The 25,546-nt window shown below is 44.5% G+C and overlaps 1 protein-coding gene across 1 annotated transcript in view; it reads right to left on the bottom strand.

Moving 5' to 3' along the window:
- Positions 1-25,546, bottom strand: part of GLB1L2 (galactosidase beta 1 like 2) — a 66,772-nt gene that overhangs the window by 11,780 nt on the left and 29,446 nt on the right. Inside the window, exons 7-16 of the mRNA XM_070952455.1 lie at positions 24,046-24,127; positions 18,297-18,361; positions 16,283-16,367; positions 13,799-13,936; positions 12,648-12,728; positions 11,137-11,240; positions 7,361-7,507; positions 5,650-5,721; positions 4,714-4,792; positions 1,146-1,233 (exon numbers count right to left, since the gene is read on the bottom strand). Coding sequence (XP_070808556.1) covers positions 1,146-1,233; positions 4,714-4,792; positions 5,650-5,721; positions 7,361-7,507; positions 11,137-11,240; positions 12,648-12,728; positions 13,799-13,936; positions 16,283-16,367; positions 18,297-18,361; positions 24,046-24,127 — 941 coding nt within the window. The remainder of the gene's footprint in view (positions 1-1,145; positions 1,234-4,713; positions 4,793-5,649; positions 5,722-7,360; positions 7,508-11,136; positions 11,241-12,647; positions 12,729-13,798; positions 13,937-16,282; positions 16,368-18,296; positions 18,362-24,045; positions 24,128-25,546) is intronic.

The raw sequence follows: 25,546 nt of genomic DNA, 5'->3' as shown, positions 1-25,546 counted from the left end.
TCACCCATCCTAAGGAGGAACTAGAACTCATCATCTCCTGGTGACTGTCCCAGTCACCCACCCTAAGGAGGAACTAGAACTCACCATCTCTTGATGATTGACCCAAAGTCACCCACCCTACGAGGAACTAGAACTCATCATCTCCTGGTGACTGACCCAAAGTCACCCATCCTAAGGAGGAACTAGAACTCACCATCTCCTGATGCCTGACCCAAAGTCACCCACCCTAAGGAGGAACTAGAACTCACCTTCTCCTGGTGATTGACCCAAAGTCATCCACCCTAAGGAGGTACTAGAACTCATCGTCTCCTGGTGACTGATCAAAGTCAGTCCAATAGCCATCCTGACTCTTCTAGTTTTATCTATCAAATGGCTTAGGACCTGGTTATCTATGGGACCGCCTGCTACCACCAATAGCCTCCCACCGGCCAGTACGCTCCCATAGAGAGGGGCTCCTCCGGGTGCCGTCGGCCAAACAAGGTCGACTGGCGGCCCCTAGGGGGAGAGCTTTCTCTGTGGGGGCACCTACGATCTGGAACGAGCTCCCCCCAGAGATACGGAGGATCCTGGATCTTCGCACCTTCCGTCGCGCGCTTAAAACGTTTTTATTTCATCAAGCTGGCCTGGCCTAAATCTTCTCCTCTTTTAAATTTAAATTTTAAACATAAATTTTAATCTGTTTAATTACGGGGTATTTTAAAATTCAGCCTAAATTATTTAATTCGTTTTAATTTATTTTAAATTTTGTATCTCTGTGTTTTATCTTCTGGCTGTTCACTGCCCTGAGTCCTTCGGGAGAAGGGCGGTATAGAAATTTAATAAAATAAATAAAATAATAAATAAAACCATTATCAATACTGGCGGTGCCAGTTGGCACGGAAGCGGGAAATTATATTGAAAAACGGGCACTGCTAAGAAGGGCTGCTGCACGGCTCTGCGGGTTTGAGAGCGACCAGCCCAATTCTTTGCCAGATGCCAGATTGCTGGCAGGTGGAGCTGCTAACTAGGATTTGGACCCTGGCCAAGCATAATTCCAGTAAACAAAGGGAAAGAGGGAAACAAATCACCGGAACGGAAAAAGCAGGGGAGGGGGAGGGAGGAGCGGGGAAGGGGCTGCTGTTGTTGCCGAGTTTCACTGAGCAAACCTTTCCATGAAGCTGGGTTTCATTTCAAGGCTGTAAATCTTGAAGTTTCTCAAGGAGGTTTTGTTGAAAACAATGTCGCCAATTAAGCCTGCAAGAGAAACGAGAGCAAACGTTGAGCGGAGCAGGGACAAGGCTGATGAATCACCTTTCAAAGGGGAGGCACGGCCCGTTGCCGAGAGCGGCAGCCGCTGCTGCCACCCTCCGTATTTGGCACACAATTCTGAATCAGCTGGAAGGGACCTTGGAGGCCTTGTAATCCAACCCCCTGCTCAAACAGGAGACTTAATTCCAGGTTGCTTCTCTCCTTGATTAGTTTCCATCCATTACTTCTTGCTTTGGGAAATAAGTTGACCCCCTTCTCTTTGTGGCAGCCTCTCAAATAGCAATAGCGCTTAGACTTATATACCGCTGCACAGTGCTTTATGGCCCTCTCTAAGCGGCTTACAGAGTCAGCCTCTTGCCCCCAACAATCTGGGTCCTTATTTTACCCACCTCGGAAGGATGGAAGGCTGAGTCAACCTTGAGCCTGGTGAGATTCGAACTGCCAAACTGCAGGCAGCCGGCAGTCAGCAGAAGTAGCCTGCAATACTGCACTCTAACCACTGCGCCACTGCGGCTCATATTGGAGTATTGGAATGAATGAATGAATGAATGAATGAACGAACGAACGAATATTTTTGTGTGTCCATTGTGCCTGGATCTCATCTTGGTTTGGGTTTATATTGATTTTTACGTCATTATTTATCAGTCGAGAGTCAGCTTGAATTTGGGTAGTGTCTAATTCAATCACAGCAACAAATAAAGAAAGGCAAATACAATTACAGCTAAAATAAAAGAGAAACTCTTTGCAGGGTTTGGAAACGAGCAACTGCCAACTCCCTACAAAAACAGAATAGGGGCTTAATGAAGACATTATTTCACAGAGGTTTTTCGGTGAAGGAATCCTGGCTGTGGCATACTCTCTCTGTCTGTCTGTCTCTCTCTCTCTCTCTCTCTCTTTCTCTCCCCCCCCCCTTTGTTCTTTGTTAATCTTCAAACGACAGAGTCCATCCTGCTCCTTTCAGCCAGTCGTGGCCAAGGATGCTGTTCATTCTATAGTAGTGGCCAAAATTGTGGAAACCTTTTGGGAAAAAGTGTATTTTTGAGCTTTGATGGCTAATAACACCACTTGGAGTTTCAAGATAATCCTATTCCACTGCTGGAATGGCCTGGGAATAGCCCAGACCTTCACCCAATTGAAAATCAATGGAGCCATCTAAAGAAACTTGTTAGTCAGAAGCGACCCAGCAATAAAACCCAGTTAATAGAAGCCATCATTCCATCTTGGTTTCACATTAGAATAGCTGCAGAACTAAAAGACTTGGTTCACTCCATGGGAAGACGTTGTAAGACCGTAATTCATGCTAAAGGTTACCCAACTAAGGATTAACTGACGTGGTGATCATTTTTGTATATCTCGTTTTTTCTATGGTGATCATTTTTGTATATTTCGTTTTTTTCTACGTCTTTCACTTTTCTTCTTTAAACTGTAACTGCTCTTCTAATAGCAAATCCTTCCTAAAAGTTATTGCATTACATTCTTGATTAAATTATCTTTCTACTGATATATAATTTTATTGCTACTACTCCAAAAAAAAAAAAAAAAAAGTGGTGTTATGAGCTATTTTTAGAAAATACACTCCCCCCCCCACCAAAAGGTTTCCACAATTTTGGCCACTACTGTAAGATTCTTGGCCTTGAATCTGATCCATTGAGCGGATTGGAATGGGACTCTGTGTCCAATTTCTCCTGATCCAATTTTTAAGATTCCTAGCGTCTGTTTCAACAATTCAAGAAGGGCGTATGTGTGTGTCCTTGTGACAAATGATTTTGCTGCCAAGTGTCTCTTATTACAGGCAGTCCTTGTCATACGACCACAATTGAGCCCAAAATGTATGTCGCTAAGCGAGAGTTTTGCCCCGTTTTATGACTCTTCCTGCCACCTGGGTTAAACAAATGGCTGCAGTCGTTAAGCTAGTCACATGGTTATTAAGTGAAAAGGGCTTCCCCGTTGACTTTGCTCGTCAGAAGGTCGCAAAAGTGGGTCACGTGATCCCCAGGGACGCTTACAACCGTCATAAATGCGAGACAGTTGCCAACGGTCTGAATTTCGATGACGTGAGCCTGCAACGGTCGTTAAGGGTGAAAAAAAACAATCCTTAAGTCCCTTTTCTGAGGGCCGTTGCAACTTTGGTCACTAAAAGAACTGTTGTAAGTTGAATACTATCAGTATTAGATTATTTGATTCATCACATTCAGCTAGAATCTGTCTTCCTGGAACTTTAAATTCATTCTTCTGTAATCTGATTGCTTGGCTTCCCCTCCCACCCCCCTTATTAACACCTTTTCTGGTGTCTACTAGAAATCTTCATGCATCTTTCTGAGTATCTATGGAGATTCTCAGTCATCCAGGTCATGACTGTCCCAAAGATGTTTTTTTTCAAGAGGCAACTGGACTTTCTGTTTATCCTTGAAGACGTTTCGCTTCTCATCCGAGAAGCTTCTTTGGCTCTGACTGGATGGAGAATTGAAGGATTTATACTCCTTGCAGACAGTTGGTCATTTGCATCCTTTTAGAGGGTCGTTGAGGGCACCTGGAGGTTTATCGAAGGGGCCATCTATGACAAAATTGAACAGCCCTCTCCCAACAGAGGGTGTCCTGCCCCAGCTACGGACCCCAAAGAACGCAGCACACACAAAGTCTGTACAAACCTTAGTTTACTAAATTAAATCAGTTTTTTTTTTCAAACAAAGGCTGTTAATTAACCTTCTTAACAGTTTACAAGAATCCAAAGAATAAATAATCGTAATCTTACTAGGGTTGGCAGAAAGCCCAGAAGCAATTTGCAAAGAACTGAGATCCAGACGCGAAGGAGTGTGAATGAAGTTGTTCCCTGCAAATTGCTTCAGTCGGCATTCTTCCTTAAATAGGCTAAGGGAGTGGCCAATTAGCCCCAAGCTTTACTCTCGAGGAGACCTCCTCCTGAGGAGCCACTCCTGCTTTTTGGCAGCTCTGCATGCCTGTGCATCGAGAAGAGGCTCCTCCTCTTTGTCCTCTTCACTTAAGGGAGCTTCTGAAGGCCCTGGCTGAATCCCCGCCTCTGATACCACATCTTCTCCAGCCTCCTCATTGTCTAACTCGAGTGCCAGCTGCACAGGCTGCTGGCGCAGCACCACACCAGCCTCCTCGCTGTCGGAATCAGCTACTAGCTGCACAGGCCGCTGACGGGCCACAACAAAAGGGGAGAGATACGACTTCATCTATCTCCAGTCTACAACACAGTCCTTTCAACAGTTCCAAGAAGGCTCCACAGCCATTTGCACCATTCAGGTGACCCCGATGACAGATAAACCTCCAGGCGGCCTCAACGACTCCCTAAAAAGGATGCAAATGACCAGCTGTCTGTAAGGAGTATAAATCCGTAAAGAACTTCAATGTTGTTGCTTTAAAGCAGGGAGCGGACAATACAGGCAAAACTTTCTTTCAATTACAATTAAAGTCACGAGAACAGTAAACAGCGTGACTTACCTTTCCGCTGGTTATTCAGATTAAGCCCATAGTTGACTCTCCCGGAGTTCTCGACTAAAATTTGCAGCTGCCTATATCCCTGCACGGGATAAGAAAGGAAAAACAGATCATCCTCAACTTACGACCACAATGGAGCCCAAAATGTGTGCTGTTAAGGGAGAAATTTTGCTAAACGAGCCTTGCCCCATTTTATTACTTCTCTTGCCACCTTTGTTAAGTGAATCCCTGCATTTGTTAAATTAGTTAAGGCCGTTGTTAAGTGAATCTGGCTTCCCCATGGTCTTGTGTTGCCAGAAGGTCGCAAAAGGGGATGAAGGGACCCCGGGACACCGCAACCGTCATAAATGTGAATCAGCTGTCAAGCATTCTAAATATAAATCCCGTTGTCAACTTATATAGCTTTCAAGTTGCCATGAGCAGGAGGGAGAGAGAACTGATGGAGCTGATTGATTTTCCTAACTGAAACTACATTCCATAGATGCTTTCTTACCGCAATCAGTAGGAGAGTGTTGGGTTTCACAGCCAGCCAAAGTGGTTAATTGGAGAATGTGATTTATGACACGGCCAGGGAGGAGGGGGAGAGAGAGGGTCATAGGGGAACGTAAATCTACGTGGGATTAGTTCTAACTAACTGCATCCAAATATTGCCGAAATGGTGCTCCTAACAAATGACTGTATTTCTTTTGAAGTTTGGCTCGTGGCTCATGAATTAATTAGGGCATCTTTCGGAAACTTCACACCTGTGACCATGCTGCAGAAGTGTGAAAAACGGTCGTAGGTCACTCTTTTCAGTGCCGTTCGGTCACTAAGCGAACTGTTGTAAATCGAGAACTACCTATACCTGAATTTTTGAAAGAAAAGGAAGCAGGGATGCAGGCAGAAATCTGGGTAGGTAAAGGAGATCTGCAATTCCAGCTGTTTTTTCTAGCTGCTCACCTGCAGGTTAGGAATGGACAGCTCCTGTACATTGTAATCGAGGTGACCGATGTAGCGAGTATTAATAAACACCTGCAGGAAAAGAAATCAAAGACAGACACCTTTTAATTTTCACAAAAGTCAGGAGATTAGAGGAGGATTTAAGAAACCGTAACAACGAGAAGGCCAGGAGTACCTGGTGAGAATCGCAGCTGTGGGAATCTGATCCAAGCACCGGATGTAGCCGTGTTATAATTAGAATCATTTAAACAGATCATAGAAACGAAGGGAATGAGGGGAAATTAATTAAGGAAACCTCGATTATTCAGCCTCAGCAAGTTACAGTTAAGCAGGTGATGGCCATCCAGTTGTTCCACAAAAAGAAAATATGTATATATATATATATATTCTGCTTTTAATGGCGTTCTGTAAATTGTGATCACCAAAGCTTTCTTCTGTGTGTTTAAAGCAGGTAACTAGCATTCAAACCTAGTTTAATGGGTCAACAGGTAAAGGGAAACCTTTCAGAACAGGGTCTAGATAAGGCAGTCCATATTAAAAGACCAGATTTCTGAGCACAACTGGAGATTATGTGTGTAACACTTACAGGTAATTGTCAACGTACGACCGCAATGGAGCCCGACATTTAAGTTTCTAAGTGAGAAATTTGTAAAGGGAGTCCCCCCCCACCCCCGTTTTACGACTTTCCTTGCCAGGTTTGCTGCAGTTGTTAAATGAGTCACACGGTTGTTCAGTGAATCTGGCTTGTCAGAAGGTCACACAAGAGAATCAAGTGACTCCGGAACATTCAACCATCATAAATACGAACCAATTGCCAAGCATCCGAATTTTGATGACATGGCCATGGGGGTGCTGCAATGGTCATAGGTGTGAAAAATGGTCATACAGCAGTGGCCAAAATTGTTGAAACCTTTTGGGAAAAGTGTATTTTTGAGGTTTGATGGCTAATAACACCACTTTGTCTTTGGAGTTTCAAGATAATCCTATTCCACTGCTGGAATGGCCTGGGAATAGCCCAGACCTTCTTAACCCAATTGAAAATCTATGGAGCCATCTAAAGAAACTTGTTAGTCAGAAGCCACCCAGCAATAAAACCCAGTTAATAGAAGCCATCATTCAATCTTGGTTTCATATGATAACAGCTGCAGAACTCAAAGACTTGGTTCACTCCATGGGAAGACGTTATAAGGCCATCATTCATGCTAAAGGTTACCCAACTAAGGATTAATTTACATGGTGATCATTTTTGTATATCTCGTTTTTTTCTACATGTTTCACTTTTCTTCTTTATATTATAACTGCTATTCTAATAGCAAATCCTTCATAAAAAGTTATTGCATTACATTCTTGATTAAATTATCTTTCCATTGATATATAATTTTAGGGTACGACTCCAAAAACAAGTGGTGTTATGAGCTAGTTTTAGAAAATACACTTTTCCCAAAAGGTTTCCACAATTTTGGCCACTAGTGTATGTCCCTTTTTCCAGTGCCGTTGTAACTTCAAACAGTCACTAAACAAACTGTCGTAAGTGGAGGACTGCCTGTATTAGGGCCAAATGACCTAAACACCTGGGAATTATGGCACCAGAGTGTCAATCTGTTTACTCCAAGAAAGTCACCTCGATCCAAGGGTAAATTATGACTTGACTAAGATCGAGCCAGCTTTTCCCTCCCAGGAGGAGGTAGTAATCTCACACGTCCATCCTCACCTGTGCTCGGTCTCGGATGTAATCCCGGGAATACAGGGTCCCTCCGCCAAGGATGACCGTCTCATAGAGGGTGTAGCCAAACGCCTGTCCGTTCCCATTATTTATCGGCAGGTTCTCCATGTTAATGGGGTATTCCGATTTCACAATCTGCAGAAACCAGAAACCAGAACAGGATCCTAACAGCGACTGCTAAGAAATAAGATGTTTGGTTTTTTTTTTTTTTACCCTCAATGGGTTCGTGAAACAAGATGCGGCTCCATAATAAGTTAACACCTTGGTGATAATAAGGAGGGAGAAAAAAATAGAGTTTTGCTTTGAGGGTGCTTGCTGCATTTTGAGTTTGTGTTGTGGCTCCGTTACCTGAGCCTGTGTCATTGGTAGGAGAGGACTCCGAGAGTGAAGGAGAGGAGTTGGCAAGGCCTCCCTCTCCAGGACCCTCCTCTCTGGCAATGCCTTCGGTGTCCGCCAAAGGGCAAGAGATAGGGCTGGGGCCAAGCACGTCCACGCAGCCACAGATGGACAGTGATGAGGGTAATGAGTCTTGGCTGGATCCACGCCAGTGTCACAGAGATAAGCACGCACAACAGAAGGAAAGGCGTGCCCGAGATTAGGCTGAGTCACTGGACCACACCCCACAAGGTAAAAAAGGGAGTGTGGTGGCCAGTCAAACCTTCTGACGAACAAAGCTGAAAGCTTCCACGCCATTCTGCATTGCCGGACTTTTGCTATAGACTTTGCTGGATTATCTTTGGACTTGATTGACTCTGTAATTATTCAGCTGTTTCCTTTGATGTACCAGAAGCGGGGAGAAGTTATCTCTCCTCTTCGTAAGTAATAAACTCTTGGCAGGCAGCCACTAGGTTGCTGCCAAGTTCCGTTATCATAAGGAAAAGGATTTTGCCGGCTGGTTTGGTCTTTAACTCTTGAACGTCTGTTGGTGTGTGTGCGTGTGTGTGACGGGGATAGAACAGTTTGATTGTTTTCCGGTAGACGTTTCATTACCCAAGCTAGGTAATATCATCAGTGCTAGAAGGGAGTGAGATTTTCTCTCTGTTTACATACAAGTCCCTTCTGGCACTGATGAAGTTACCTAGTTTGGGTAATGAAACGTCTCCAAGAAAACGTCTGTAGAGATTCCCCGTCATCCAAGTCATGGTTGTCCCAAAGGTGCTTTTTCAAGAGGCAACTGGACTTTCTGGTTTTTCTTTGAAGACGTTTCACTTCTCATCCAAGAAGCTTCTTCAGAGCTGACTGATGGTGGAGAATGGAAGGATTTATATTCCTTGCAAATAGTTGGTCATTTGCATCCTTTTAAAGAGTCGTTGAGGCCACCTGGAGGTTTATCAAAGAGGCCATCTATGACAAAATTGAACAGCCCTCTCTCAACATTATCTATCTCCAGTCTACAACGCAGTCCTTTCGACAGTTCCAAAAAGGCTCCACACCCATTTGCACCATTCAGGTGACCCTGAGGACACAGACAAACCTCCAGGTGGCCTCAACGACTCCCTAAAATGATGCAAATGACCAGCTGTCTGCAAGGAGTATAAATCCTTCCATTCCCCACCATCCAGTCAGAGCTGAAGAAGCTTCTAGGATGAGAAGCGAAACGTCTTCAAAGAAAAACCAGAAAGTCCAGTTGCCTCTTGAAAAAAAGCACCTTGGGGATCTCCAAGAAAACAACCAAGCTCAAAAAGCATCAAGGACCCCATAGTCATCGTCATCCTCCTCCCCCTCCCCACCTGTAATCTCCACCCCCTTCCAGCTCTGATGGTGTTACTCAGTTGGGTAATGAAAGGTCTGAAAGAAAACAACCAAGCTCAGAGAGCACCAAAGGCTTCTCATTTCAACCCTGAGCTACAAATTTTTTTTTTTTTAATTTGATTTATATGCCGCCCTTATTTGATTTATAGCCTTCATACTTTTGTATATTTATACAAAGTCAGCTTATTGCCCCCACAAACTGGGTCCTCAATTTACCTACCTTAGAAAGGATGGAAGGCTGAGTCAACCTTGAGCCTGGCGAGATTCGATCTTACTTTAATTGCAGACAGCTGGTGTTAAATTTGAGTTTTTGAGTTTGGTTTCATGTGAATGTGTCTGTAACACCTCCTCTTCAGATCCTGCATGGATCACGTCATTCAAACCAAGAAAGATCCAATCGTAGCAAAGACCTGGCTAATGTCTGGCTTCCTGCTTACACACAGGACATGACTTAGTCCCTTGTCAACTTGGAAATCTGTGATCGATTCGGATAGGTGAGCATTATGGGCACCAAGCAAAGCATCAAATGCTTGTTTGCAGAAACTAAATCAAGAAACCATATTTTTTTTTCTTCTTCTGAAATCTTTCCAGCTGAGAGACAAAGGGTTTGTGGCACTTCGAATGCTGCAGAGTTTAGACAACTAGGCTAAGGGTTTTCCCCCCCAAATGCCATGCAAAATAATCTCTCAGGGATGCAGAATTGTCCCTCTGCTTGCTCCAAAAAAAAAAAAAAAGTGTTAAATAACACTAGGAGCCTGGTGGTGCAGTGGACTAAACTACTGTTAAAGTAGTATTTAGCTGCCAGCTGCCTGCAATTACTGCGAGTTCAATTCTCACCAGGCTCAAGGTTGACTCAGCCTTCCATCCTTCCGAGGTAGGTAAAATGAGGACCCGGTTTGTGGGGGCAATAAGCTGACTTTGTATAAAATAGAACACCGCTTGGGGGGGGCCAAAAGCCCTACTAAGCAGATATGTACAAAAGTATGAAGGCTATTGCTTAAAAGCAGTGTAAGCTGCCCTGAGTCTCTGGAGAAGAAAGAAAGAAAGAAAGAAAGAAAGAAAGAAAGAAAGAAAGAAAAGAAAGAAAGAAAGAAGAAGAAAGAAAGAAAAGAAAGAAAGAAAGAAAGAAAGAAAGAAAGAAAGAAAGAAAGAAAGAAAGAAAGAAAGAAAGAAAGAAAGAAAGAAAGAAAGAAGAAAGAAAGAAAGAAAGAAAGAAAGAAAGAAAGAAAGAAAGAAAGAAAGAAAGAAAGAAAGAAAGAAAGAAAGAAAGAAAGAAAGAAAAGAAAGAAAGAAAGAAAGAAAGAAAGAAAGAAAGAAAGAAAGAAAGAAAGAAAGAAAGAAAGAAAGAAAGAAAGAAAGAAAGAAAGAAAGAAAGAAAGAAAGAAAGGACCAGAATGAGAGGATTGGGGTTCATTCAGACATGCATATTTAACCTTGCAAATGACTTTTCAAGCAACTTAAGTTCCACAGGCCTCTCATTATATTTGCATACAAACACAATGATTCAAAGTGGCTCAGTGGCTAAGACACTGAGCTTGTCGATCGAAAGGTCGGCAGTTCGGCGGTTCGAATCCCTGGCACCGCGTAACGGGGAGTGAGCTCCCGTTACTCGTCCCAGCTTCTGCCAACCTAGCAAACTGAAAGCACATAAAAAAATGCAAGTAGAAAAATATGGACCACTTTTGGTGGGAAGGGAACAGCGTTCCGTGCGCCTTTGGCGTTGAGTCATGCCGGCCACGAGCCCACGGAGACGTCTTCGGACAGCGTTGGCTCTTCGGCTTTGAAACAGAGATGAGCACCACCCCCTAGAGTCAGGAACGACTAGCACATATGTACAAGGGGAACCTTTACCTTTTACAATGATTCCATTTTAAGCGTGCATCTTATCCATCCATCTCACACCAGCGATATCCAAACACATAAGATACATGCTGAGTTCTTTAATGTGTGGTTTGTTCCATTTCCATCATCTGGGCCAATTGGAGCACATCCCTCCCTGGAGAATGACTTACCTCCATTCCCGACAACAATTCCCACAGTGAGATATATTGCTGCATCAGGATGGCCCCGTAGGATGCTTTATGTGAAATTATCGGAGGCGGAGGGAGAGGAGTCTCTTTGGAGAAGGAAAGAAAAAGAACCTGGTTGAATTCAAGCACTGGATTGGTGGGAGAAATTACTCAATTTCACAATTTTTGGGGGGGCTTGAGAAGAGCTTAGTTAGTCCTTGACTTATGAACACAACTGAGCCCAAAATTTATCTTGCTAAGCAAGGTTTCAGGGTTCCGATGCCTTAATTAAATAATGAGCCTCAAGCCAAGCTTCAAAAGAAATCCAGTTATTTAGCAGGAGTTTCATGTCGGCACGCTCCAAGTGAAGCCAACTCTGACCCCACTTAATTTATGTTCCGGCTCTGACCCTGTTTCCCCCCTCCCCCCAAGGTGTATCATCAGTCACATTCTCCAACAAAGCAATTTTGTGGGTTGTAGAGATCACTCCCCTCTGGCCACTGTGGGTAACCTCGGAGATGGCCTTGACAGAGATATGGCTGGAATGTGCTTTTGTTCTGACTGACGTGCTGCCTCGCTGTGGCTGCAAAGTTCATTTTCCCATCCCCCCTGCCTATGGCAACTCGAGAGCAGGGATGCTTTGCAAGTTGACACAAGGCAGTTGTTAGGTGAATTTGGGATGAGGGAGGGAGGGAGGATCATTCTCTGCGTTGAATGAGGTGTAAGACCTAGCTGATCTACAAAAGCTAAGCATGGGCAGACCCGGTTAACCCTAAACGGAGGAAATGTTAGGGCTCTTGGCTAAACTGGTAAGATGAAAAAACAAACAAACCCCACACCCTGGAGGAAGGCAATGGTAAAACACTGCGCTAGTGTACTACGGAGAAAATTCAGGAATTTATTAATGTCATCCAGAATGAAGCCCGACTCAAAGGAGACAGTACTGAAAAAGCCTCTTCCCAGGGTCAAAGAAAATGCTTACAAACAAAGGGAGACTGGGGAGGAGGTATTTACTACCCAGGGAAGAGTTCTACAAAGAAAAGACGAAGGAAGGAAGGAAGGAAGGAAGGAAGGAAGGAAGGAAGGAAGGAAGGAAGGAAGGAAGGAAGGAAAAAGGGAAGATGTACAAAAGTTTCTCTCTTTCCCTCCCTCCCTGCCTCCCCTTCCCACTCCCACCCCCTTCCCTCCCTCCCTATTCCTTCCTTTCTCCCTCCCTCCCCTTCCCGCCTGTCCTCATCCCTCTCCTCTTTCCAATCAGCATTTTCTTTAAGTCCACTAATGTTGTTATATAAGGACTCATCTTTCCTTACAGCCTTGGAAGTCACCAGTCTCATAACAAACCTCCCTCTCCAGAAAGCAGCCCCCCCCCGCCTGATCAACAGAATGAAGCTACACCAGAAGCATCTGGGGGTCCCACACGCCCAGTGGGGTGAGCCAGTTTTCAAGCTGGGCTCCTCTGGCCCCACCGGCCTCCAGAGAAGGCAGAGGAGCTGCTCCTTCGTCCGTGCAATTACCTATCATGCTGGAAAAAAGCTTGCGCAGTTTGAAGTACTTGGCGGTGTAATCTCCAGCCTCAGTCAGCACGGCATCGTAATCTGGAAAAAAGAAAAGTAGAGCAAATAGAAAAAAAAAAAAAAAACCCTTGTTTGCTTTACTTATAGGTGCATGTCATGAAAATCACAAGAATGTAACACACACGCAGACAGATATTATAAGACAATCATACCTATCATCTGATTCTTAGCTCACTCTTAAATTCGCTGTACTAACGCCAGTAGGACACCAACAAAGAAGAATATTTGTAGCTCTCTGAGCTTGTGTGTTTTCTTGCAGAGGTTTCATTACCCTAATTAGGTAACATCATCACCACCACAAGTAGGGCATCATAGCAATTTAATAATAATAATAATAATAATACAAATTAACAGAGTTGGAAGGGACCTTGTAGGTTATTTAGTCCAGGGGTGAAATCTACTTACCTTCCTTACCGGTTCAGAAGTGTGCAAGCCACGCGCGTGTGCTCGCTTTGCTCTTCTGCGCGTGCGCAAAACCTTCTGCACATGTGCAGAAGGTAAAAAAAAACATTACTTCCTGGTTAAAACCAGGAAGTAATGACACCCGGGCGGCGATCGCTACGGGATCGCCGAACCACAGGGAAAAATCGCTACCGGATCAGCCGATCCGGTCTGATCTGGGAGTATTTCACCCCTGATCTAGTCCAACTCCCCACCCAAACAGGAGACCCTACACCACTTTTGACAGATGGCAGTCCAGTCTCTTCTTGAAAGCTTCCAGGGATGAAGCTCCCACAACTTCCGAAGGCGACTTCTGTTCCATGGGTTGATTATTCTCATTGTCAGAAAATTCCTCCTTATTTCCAGGTGGAATCTCTCCTTGATCAGTTTCCATCCATTATTCCTTGTCTGGCCTTCAGGTGCTTTGGAAAATAGCTTGACCCCCTCCTCTCTGTGGCAGCCCCTCAAATATTGGAAGACTGCTATCCCTGCACAACTCCAGGGCACAATGGCCTTGACTTTCTAGAAAGAATGTTATTTTGACTACATATCATCTTCCCTCCATACAATCCCCTCTCCCATTTTCCCACAGTAGAATTTGTGGCAGGCCTCAAGGCTCAAAGGGAAAAGATGGCTTCCAGGAACCTTACCATAGCTGGTGATGGCTGCCTTGTAGTCGTTAAAATGCAGAGCGCCGTTCATGAATCCAAAATTGGTCCCTCCGTGGAACATGTACAGATTGATGGAGGCTCCTGCCCGGAGGACATCCTCAACCCTATCCAGCATCTCTGCAGAGAGAAACAAAGCCTCTAGTGTAGCACGGCACTGGCGCGTTATTCTTGTTACTACAGGTAGTCCTCGACGTACGATAGTTCATTTAGTGACTGTCCGAAGTTACAATGGCATTGGAAAAAGGGACTTCTGTTTTTTACACTTTAACGACCATTGCAACATCCCTGGGGTCACGTGATCAAAAGTCAGATGCTTGGCCACTAACTCACAGTTATGATGGTGGCAGTTTTTCCTGGAATCCTATGTTCCCCTTTTGCGACTGTCTGTTCTGCCCCAGCTACGGACCCCAAAGAACACAGCACACACGAAGTCTATACAAAACTTAAATTTACTAAAACTCCTCAGTCTTTTCCAAACAAAGGCTGTTAATAAACTTCCTTAACAGCCTACAAGAAACCAAAGATAAAGTAATCACAATCTTACTAAGGTTGGCAGAAAGCCCAGAAGCAATTTGCAGAGAAACAAGACGCGAAGGAGAATGAACTAAAGTTGTTCCCTACAAATTGCTTCAGTCGGCGTTCCTCCTTAAATAGGCTAAGGGAGTGGCCAATTTGCCCCAAGTCTTACTCTTGAGGAGACCTCCTCCTGAGGAGCTACTCCTGCCTTTTGGCCACTCTGTGCGCCCGTGCATCAAGAAGAGGCTCCTCCTCTTCTTCCTCTTCACTTATGGGAGCTTCTGAAGGTTTTGAAGGCCCTGGCTGAATCTCCACCTCTGGCACCACATCTACTCCAGCCTCCTCATTGTCTGACTCGAGTGCCAGCTGCGCAAGCTGCTGGCGCAGCACCACACCAGCCTCCTCGCTGTCAGAATCAGCTACAATCCGCACAGGCCGCTGACGGGCCACAACACCGTCTGACAAGCAAGGTCAATGGGGGGGAGCCGGATTCATTTAACGGCCGTGTTACTCATTTAAGGACTGCAGGGATTCCCTTAGCAAAGGTGGCGAGAAAAGTCGTAAAACGGGACAAAAGCTCGCTTAACGAATTTCTCACTTAGCAACATCAAACTGGGGCTCGATTGTGGTCATAAGTCGAGGACTACCGGTACTGCTACTTGACTTTATGCAAGTAGTCGTCGGCTTACGACCGGTGACTCAGCAACTGTTCAAAGCTATGATGACCTCCCCTAAAGATACTTATGACCCAGTTCTAAAGTTCGGAGGGCCGGGTTCTTCACCTGTGGTTGTGTAACCACATTTTGGGTGCTCAACATTTAATCCCGCATTTACAGCTACTTGCCGTGTCCTGTCACATGACTGTGATTTATGGCATTTTTGTTGAAAACCTGCTGCTTACTTCCGGGTTTTGGCAAAAAGGCCCTATAGCAGAGGTGGGATTCAGCTGGTTCTAGAGAACTGGTAGCGGAAATTTTGAGTAGTTCGGAGAACCGGTAAATACCACTTATGATTGGCCCCGCCCCCATCTATTCTCTGCCTCCCGAGTTCCAGTAGATCGGGAGGGAATGGGGATTTTACAGTATCCTTCCCCTGCCATGCCCACCAAGCCACATCCACCAAGCCATCCACGCCTACCAAACCACGCCCACAGAACCGGTAGTAAAAATTTTTGAATCCCACCACTGCCCCATAGCAAACAATGGATTTGCTTAACAGTTGCCAATTCTTTTAACAACCGTGGTGATTATTTCAATCATCATCTTCTTCCTTTAACGACCCCATAATCCCTTGCGGGGTGGAGTCTGGGCAACTGAATGGAGCAAGCAGAGTGTTTTAATGGCCGGATGCCTTTCCTGTCGCCAATGCGGAGTTTTGTTCAGCAGATATATTCTCATTTGTGCCCAGAGAGAGAAATATCTGCCTCTACCCAGGATCGAACTCACAACCTCCCGATTGTGAGGCGAGAGCTCCACCTCTAGGCCACACCGGTGATTAGCTCGATGATACTACAAAAAAGATGGCTGACAATCACGTGACCCTGGATTGACAATCACGTGACCCTGGATTGACAATCACGTGACCCTGGATTGACAATCACGTGACCCCGGGATATTGCAACTGTCGCAAATACATGCAGGCTGATAAGTGGCGAATTTTGATCAGGTGATTGTGGGGATGCTGCAATGGTCATAAGTGCGAGGACCGGTTGTGAGTCACTTTTTTTCCCACTGCCACTGTAACTCAGAATGGGCACTAAATGAATGGTTATAAGTCGAGGACTACTTGTATAAAGTCAACATGACCTTTGGTAACACAAAGCCATGCCAGGAGACCACATCTGGAGAGATACCTCTGCTTCTACTATTGTTTGGAGCAATAATTAGAATAAAGGAGGAGGGGTTGGGAACACAGATAGAAAAGGAACAGCGCCAGCAAACAACTTACCATCTGCATCAAAGACGTTGTGAGGTCCTCCCCAGCTATCAAACCAACCAGTCCAGTACTCCATCACCATCATTGGCATGTCATGCTGAAAAAGGGCAAACACACCAGGTGAAAACATGGCCTCGTTTGACATTGATGAGTACGTGTTCACTCTGCGATCATTTAACTGAACTCAGGAATTTTTGACACTAGAACTCCCAGTCTCCTGGTGATTGGCCCAAAGTCACCTAGCTGGCATTAATGCTTAAGACAGGACTAGAACTCATCATCTCCTGGTAATTGGCCCAAAGTCACCCAGCCGGCTTTCATGCTTAAGGTGGTACTAGAACTCACTGTCTCCTGGTGATTGGCCCAAAATTATCTAGCCAGTTTTCATGCCTAAAGCAAGACTAGAACTCACTGTCTCCTGGTAAATTGGCCCAAAGTCACCTAGCCGGCTTTCATGCCTAAGGCGGGATTAGAACTTATGGTCTCCTGGTGATTGGCCCAAAGTCACCTAGCTGGCATTAATGCTTAAGACAGGACTAGAACTCACCATCTCCTGGTGATTGGCCCAAAGTCACCTAGCTGGCATTAATGCTTAAGACAGGACTAGAACTCACCATCTCCTGGTGATTGGCCCAAAGTCACCTAGCTGGAATTAATGCTTAAGACAGGACTAGAACTATCATCTCCTGGTGGATTGGCCCAAAGTCACCCAACCAGCTTTCACACCTAAGGCAGGACTAGAATTCAATCTCTGGGATTGTAATACCATTGTGTTACATTAACTCATCCTTGATTTGTCTATTTTTTCCTCTCTCTCTCTTCTTTCCCGTCTCTTTTTCCTTGAATGCTGTACCTTTTAGAATTCGAGCCTACAGGCCAGTATCTAGCGTTACTGAGATATAAGCCACTTTGAAAGACCTCCTGGGTGAAGATCAGAGAATGAATGTCTCTTTTTAAAAAAATAAAATGAACACAGAATGCGACGGTAGGATTCAATGAAAACGGAAATGACTTTTGTTATCTTCTTCACGTCCAGATCCTGCACCGACCGAGGAATCAATGAGCTTCTCAGTGGGTTATTTACTGATTGTTGACAAGAAGGCTAAAGACAATCTTCCAACAGCACATCAAGTAAATACTGTATATTTCCCGAAAGCCAGCTTTGTCTGGGTATAAATTCTTTGGGGCACAATTGAGCAGCGACCAATTATGGGTCTCTAATGACCATTTTGGGCTGCAGAAAATGAACCCCAAGAAACCCAGGGAAGAATTTACATTTGGAAAGCAATCTTCTATATATATAAAAATGGCTGTGTGTATGTATGTTCCAGCATAACTCTGGAATGCCTCGAGCAATTTCAACCAAACTTGGTACACAGATGACTTACTCTCTGGAAATAAATACTGTGGGGGTAAGACACCCCTAACACCCCTCGGGGGGGGGGAGTGTTCTGTTAAGATGTTGTGCCTTAAAATGGCTTCTACTGTACTGCCTTAAAATGGCTTCTACTGTGCAGCACAGTGGAGTTGCCATGGTAATGGCTTCACAGTACTCCACAAGGGGGCTCCCTCTGGTAAAGGGGAAAATCCAACATTAGAAATTACGTTGGGTCTGGACATTTTCAACAAGGCTTTGATTATTCTTGAGGACAAATGTATGGCCATGATCAATAAAACCAAGATCAGGAAAAAAGCATACCAAATGATCAATGATCAGCTAGCAAAACAACAAGGCGGTATCATTTTACTGGATGCTTCTGGGGGCACAGGGAAAACATTTTTAACTAATTTAATTCTCGCCGAAATTAGGGCTCAGGGTGAAGTTGCTCTTCCTGTCTAATACAGGATTGGGATAAATAAATAGTCGGGCAATGCCGGGTTATAGCTAGTGGTAAATAAATACAGTTCCAGGAATCAAGAAATATCAGCATTTTTGGCACATGGTACCCTCCTAGTTCTCGGATCATAAAACACACAGCAAGAGCCTTAGAAGGTGAGGTCTCACCTTGGGAAGCATCTTCCTTACCTGCAGCTTCTTGAGGGAGGACAGGAGTCCCCGCTCCATCTTCTGAAAGTTGATCGTGGCCAAAGCTATTGAGAAAGAGGGGAAAACGGGCAGAACAAGGAAAGATTTCAACTAGGCTACAAGAAGTTAATTCATAAGAAATCCTTGACTTACTATAACTGGGACTAGAATTTCTGTGGCTAAGTAAGGCAATTGTTAATTGTACTTCTTCTTTTTTTTTGCTGTGGTCCTTAAGTGGAAGAGAAGGACACTGGGTGCTAGTCAATTAACGATTGCTTTGCTCAGCAGTGGAAATGGAGGTCATACGTCGAGGACTGCCTGCACTGCCTGAGATTCGAAGGTTCTGCTCATACGAGCAGACTCTCAGACTGACATGGACTCAGGAGGGAGTTACATAAACCATCATCCGCAAGCTCCTTCATTAGCAAGGAACAGAGCCTTCAGCTCGTGGCAAGTCATAGGAAAGACAAAACAAAATCCACCTTAAATTAGTTAGGGATATATCTATTATAGACGGGAAATCTTGTACTTCTTCTAAGTTCTTCTGTAAGCCACCATGAGTTGCCACGGACGAATAGGCGGCAATATAAATTCAACTAATCAACCAATCAATAAATAAATATATCCCATTCTTCAAAATGAATCTTGCTCAAGAGACTATGAGGCTGTGAAATAGTATAGGTCCGTGATTTATTATTATTTATTATTTATTATTCATATTTCTATGCCGCCCACTCTCCGAGGACTCTGGGCGGCTTACACCAAAGATAGTATACTAAATAGCATATTGCCCCCCAACAATCTGGGTCCTCATTTTACCCACCTCGGAAGGATGGAAGGCTGAGTCAACCTTGAGCCGGTGAGATTTGATCCGCTGATCTGCTGAACTAGCAATCAGCTGAAGTAGCTGCAGTACTGCACTCTAACCACTGCGCCACCTCGGCTCCTATGTATGGTTTGCCATGTGATGGCAAACCTATGGCACGTGCCAGAGGTGGCACGCAGAACCCTCCCTGTTGGCACGCGTGCTGTTGCCAAGTTGGTCTTCACGGGCACCGGAGCGCCAAAAAACAGCCTGAAAACGGCCAAAAAAACAGCCTGAAACAGCCAAAAACGGCATGAAAACAGCCAAAAACGGCCAAAAACCAGGCATGTGTGTGCCAGCCAGCTGGTCTTCGGAATTTTGCACTCTGGCGCGTGCACATGGATACACACACATGTGTGTTCCGGTTTGGGCACTCGGTGCCAAAACGGTTCGCCATATCACTGGTATAGGTTCTCCTGCTTGAGCTGGACTAGAAGACCTCCAAGGTCCCTTCCGGCTCTATTCTATTCTAAATTCTAAAGAGACTGTGAGAATCTTAATTTGAGACACGCTATCATTTTTGTTCTAGGTAGGTGCAGAAGAACATGATCACACAGGTAGTTATCGACTTACGGCCACAACTGAGCCCAAAACCTATGTTGCTAAGCGAATCATTTGTTTGGTGACTTTTGCCCCATTTTGCCCGTTGACTTGGCTCGTCGGAAGGCTGCAAAAAGGGGATCACATGACCCCAGGACACGGCAACCGACGCAAATACGAATCAAGTTTCCAAGCATTTTAATTTTGATCATGTGAACTGCCCCCGGAGATCTGCATGATCCCCAACTTACGTACATTTCGCTGTGCCCTTAAGACTCTTTTGTTCCAACAGGCCGGGCTGGCTTAGAAAATGAATTTTATTTATTTTATTTATTTATTGGTTCGATTTATATGCCGCCCTTCTCCGGAGACTCAGGGCGGCTTACAATGCGTTAAGCAATAGCCTTCATACTTTTGCATATACCTGCTTAGTAGAGCTTTTGGGGCCCCCTCTAAGCGGTGTTCTTTTTTTATACAAAGTCAGCTTATTGCCCCCACAAACCAGGTCCTCATTTTACCTACCTCGAAAGGGTGGAAGGCTGAGTCAACCTTGAGCCTGGTGAGATTTGAACTTGCAGTAATTGCAGGCAGCTGGTGCTACTTAACAGCACTTTAGTCCGCTGCGCCACCAAGGTCTCTTTTAATTTTAACTGGGTGTCTGTAGTTTTTAACGTAAGGGCCAAATTTTTATATATTTTAAATTGTTTTTAAATTTTGGGGTATATGTTTGTTTTAATATGGCTGTACACCGCCCTGAGTCCTTCGGGAGAAGGGCGGTATAAAAGATAGATAGATAGATAGATAGATAGATAGATAGATAGATAGATAGATAGATAGATAGATAGATAGATAAATAAATAAATAAATAAATGTGACTATGGGGGAAATGCTGAAACGGTCGTTAAGTGTGGAAAAACGGCCACACGGTCCCTAAATGAACCGTTTGTTAAGTCGAGAACGAACCTGTAGCTTCTATTCAGGACGACAATTGCAAGCACGCATCGTGCTTTATTGATAAACCAGAGGGACTAGCAGCTTAGTTCTTTCCAAAACGAAGACACTCCCCCCCCCCAAGGCAGCGCGGATATAAAATCCAGAGTGCAAAACTGGATCTCGACAGTTAATTGGACAGTCGGAGAGAGAAAAAAAGAGAGAGAGAGAGACAGAACTGCACCTAAACCATCCAGGATGGCATTTTCTCTCGCGGGAAGAAAACGCATCCTTTCTTCTCCTTTTCTCCAGCCTGCCTTTTCGTGCACCCTTTGTGTATTCTCACAGCCACCTCTTCCGAGGTTGTCATCATCGCGGCATCACTCAGGGTCCTCGTTATTCTGCATTCCTGATTAACTTGACATGTTGACTCTAATGAGCAGATTGTTGTGACATCTGAAGCAGGGGCTGTGGGATCCAGGCGCACGGGACACACAACTCCCAGCCAGAGGATGAATGAGCGAGCGAGCGAGCAAGCAAGCAAGCGCTCGCAGGCAGTCAACACATTTGTGCAAAAACACAGAACGACGAGAGCTCAAATCTCTCTCCAGCCCCCCCTCCCACCTCCATGGTCCCTAGCACTAGAAGGGAGAGAGCGCCTCCACCTGGACAAAGAAGGGAATGGCTGCCACGTACGAGAAGGAGGAAATATTTTAAGCGGGAGGTGTGATAGCCCAAATGGGCAGCCTGCTGGACAGTCCTCTGGGCTTGGGTTTCCAAAACGGGAAAGGCCAACAGGAAGGAGCCGTGAATGCTCAGGTTTTATTAATGTGGTGGGCATTGCAAGAGGTTCTGCTTCGAAGCCAGCAAAGAGAATCTCCACATTAAGATTGGGCAAAAGAATAATATCGAGAAAATGACATGAATCGAGCTAAGCCTTTGGAATAAGACCCAGGTAGGGTTTATTGACAGAATCGCAGAGTTCGAAGGGACCTTGGAGATCTTCTAGTCCAACCCATAGTTCTAAGTTGGCTCTCTCTTTGAGAAGTCTCCATCCGTTCTTTCTTGTCCTGCCCTCAAGGGCTTTGGAGACTGAGTTGACCCTCTCTTCTCTTGTGACAGGCCCTCAAATATTGGAAGACAGCTATCAAGTCATGCCTAGTCCTTCTCTTCATTAGATTGCCTAGTTTGCATTTATTTATTCCAGGAGTCGGCAACCTGTGGCTCTGGAGCCGCATGTGGCTCTTTCATCCCTCTGCTGCGGCTCCCTGTTGCCAGTCGGCTCCACAATTGATAGGTTTTTCGGTTAGGACAGGTAGAGGAAAAAGGACGCCGTGCTAGGAGGAAACTCTATGGTGGGGGAACCAAATTTCTGGTCAGCTCCAGAATTGAATTGGGGGGCGGGGGGGGGGCTTCCGGTTAGGACCTTTGTGGCGCTTTGAGTGTTTAAGGTTGCCGACCCCTGATTTATTCATTCATTCATTTTGGCCATCTCTTGAATAATTGCAGAGAAGGGCAAACCCTTTAATTTTGAACCAGAGCATTGTGATCTATCATCACGAAGTTCATCTTATCGTTTTGATTAGGTTTAGTGAAGTTCTTTCTGCATATCTGATTGGATGACTTGCCTGGAGCATACTAATAGGATGAGAATAAGTTTTAATAAATTAGCAGGCAGAGACGCACACACACACACACACACACACATATTCTGGAAGCCAACCGTATAAATGATGCACTCATCCTTCGCATGCAGGCCGCATAAAGTAAGGAAAATTGAAATGATTTCCTGCCAATCGTTACAGACTGCCTCTTGTGCATCCTTTTTTAATGTTAATTTCAGAAATATGAACCACAAACATAAACCAGGGTTACAGATCCAGCTTGCAAAATTTCAGGACAGCTGCAAAGGCACTTCTGTATATTGCAGTGGTCGAGACTTCTGTATCCCAACTTCAACAACTAGAAAAGAAACGTGGTACAGATAGTCCCTCGAGTTACGAACGGTCATTCAGTGACCATTCGAAGTTATGACGGAAACCCCCCCCCTTGTTGTGGCCCGTCAGCAGCCTGTGCAGTTAGTAGCTGATTCCGACAGCGAGGAGGCTGGTGTGGTGCTGTGCCAGCAGCCTGTGCAGTTGGCGCTCGAGTCAAGACAGTGAAGAGGATGGAGAAGATGTGGTGCCAGAGGCAGGGATTCAGCCAGGGCCTTCAGAACCTCCAGAAGCTCCCATAAGTGAAGAGGAAGAAGAGGAGGAGCCTCCTCTCGATGCACAAGCGTGCAGAGCTGCCAAAAGGCAGGAGTGGCTCCTCAGGAGGAGGTCTCCTCGAGAGTAAGGCTTGGGGCTAATTGGCCACTCCCCTAGCCTATTTAAGGAAGGACGACAACTGGTGCAATTTGCAGGAAACAACTTCGTTCATATTCCTTCGCTTCTTGATTTCAGAAACATTTGATTCGGTTCTTGTTTCTCTCTTGTCAGTTTTCCTGCAAATTGCTTCTGGGCATTCTGCCAACCACAGTAAGATTACGGCTATCTGAAATACTGTGCCTCAGAATTGAGTTATTATTCTTTGGATTCTTGTCGGCTGTTAATGAAGTTAAATTAACAGCCCTTGTTCAGAAAAGACTGATTTAAACTGTACTTGTGTTCGAACAACTACTAAGAAAGCTCATTAGTAGTCCTTAATTAGTAAACTAAGGTTTGTACAGACTTTGTGTGTGCTGCGTTCTTTGGGGTCCGTAGCTGAACACCCCCCCCCAAAAAAAAGCTACTAATAAGTTTTAATAAATTAGCAGGCAAAGACGCACAGATATAGACACACGCACACACATTCTGGAAGCCGACCATATAAATTATGCACTCATCCTTCGCATGCAGGCCGTATAAAATAAGGAAAATTGGACGTAACAATAGGGTGTCAGAAGCCATGGCCGGCAGCAGACAAGCCTAGCAATTTTAAGCATTATATATATACCCAAATTCTTTCTCATTAGCCTCACCAATATTGTTCTACTACCAGAAGGATTAGAGGCTTTATCGGCAAAGCAAAACGAGGGGTGGGTTGGGGGGAATGCAGCTATTTAAATTCTAAGCAATCAACCGTATTTTTAAGCAATTGGTGGCAAGTCTCTTTTTTTTTCCAGTACCATTGAAACTTTGAATGTTTGCTAGATGAATTGGTTACAAGTCCAGCATTACCCTTACACTCTGAGCTTTAAATAGAGGAATGATTTCAAAAGCTTTCTATGGCATGTACAAATACTTTACAGCGATGCTGGTTACTCGTGTGCGTTTAAACAAAAAAAACACCACACTGCCCTTTTGTAAAATTGCAGCAGATAGTTGTACAGTGGCACGTGTTTTTTTAAAAAAAATCTCTGTCACAACTTTGCTCCAGAATCACACAACTTACCTCCTTCTACGGTGCCGGCACTCAGTCCATCTTTATTATCCGAGGTCACCAATAATTCCACCACGTTCCTGCTCAACAGGGCCTGCGAGAAAGAAGGATCACCATGCTGAAGTTCAGAGCCGATACCCCCAGAAGAAGCCAGGATCAGGAACAAACCACGGTTTGAAGGGAGTTAACTCTTTCCGGGACCAATGTCATTCTGACCCAGATGTCCCAAAGATGCTTCTCCAAAATGCAAACTGGATTTTCTTGGTTTTTTTTTTCTTCTCGGAAAACGTTTTGTTTCTCATCCAAGAAGCTTCTTCAGTTCTAACTGAAGTTAAACCAAGAAAAGTCCAGTTGCCTTGTGGAAAAGCAAAAGTTTGGGACAACCGTGAGACCTGGATGATTGAGAATCTCCATAAACATCCTGACCCAGATGTCGCGAGGATCAAGAGAAGCTGAAAAACATCTGTTGTTGATCAAGATGATTTCTGATATTAGCCCTGGTCAATGGAGAGGTTTCATGATTTCCTGCCAATCGTTACAGACTGCCTCTGTTCTGCAACCCAACAAGACGGACACAGACTTCAGAGGATCATTAGAACTGCAGAAAAAAACAATGGCTACCAACCTGCCTTCCATTGAGGACCTGTCTACTGCATGAGTCAAAAAGAGGGCTGTGAAAATATCTACAGACCTCTCGCATCCTGGATATAAACTGTTTCAAGTCCTTCCCTCAAAACGATGCTATAGAGCACTGCACATCAGAACAACTAGACACAAGGACAGTTTTTTCCCGAACGCCATCACTCGGCTAAACAAATAATTCCCTCAACACTGTCAAACTATTTACTAAGTCTGCATTACTATTAATTTTCTCGTCGTTCCCATCACCCATCTCCTCCCACTTTTTTTTTTATTTTATTTTTAATTTGATTTATATGCCGCCCTTCTCCGGAGACTCAGGGCGGCTTACAATGCGTTAAGCAATAGCCTTCATACTTTTGTATATTTATACAAAGTCAGCTTATTGCCCCCACAAACTGGGTCCTCATTTAACCTACCTTAGAAAGGATGGAAGGCTGAGTCAACCTTGAGCCTGGTAAGATTCGAACCTGCAGTAATTGCAGGCAGCTATGTTAATAACAGGGTGCATTAAACCACTGTACTACCAAGGCTCCTTATGACTGTAACCTTGTTGCTGGTATCCTTACGATTTATATTGTTTCCTAGTATGATTTGATTGCTTATTTGTACCCTATGACTATCATTAAGTGTTATACCTTATGATTCTTAACAAATGTATCTTGTCTTTTTATGTACACTGAGAGCATATGCACCAAAGAAAAATTCCTTGTGTGTCCAATCACACTTGGCCAATAAAGAATTCTATTCTATTCTATTCTATTCTATTCTATTCTATTCTATTCTATTCTATTCTATTCTATTCTATTCTATTCTATTCTACTCTACTCTACTCTACTCTACTCTACTCTACTCTACTCTACTCTATTCAGTC

This window comes from Pituophis catenifer, unplaced genomic scaffold (assembly GCF_029215685.1).
Source record: "Pituophis catenifer annectens isolate HBS135680 unplaced genomic scaffold, rPitCat1.0.hap2 SCAF_12, whole genome shotgun sequence".
Classification (NCBI taxonomy): domain Eukaryota; kingdom Metazoa; phylum Chordata; class Lepidosauria; order Squamata; family Colubridae; genus Pituophis; species Pituophis catenifer.
The sequence above is the reverse complement of the archived record's forward strand: the minus strand, read 5'-3'. Positions and strand labels throughout refer to the sequence as shown.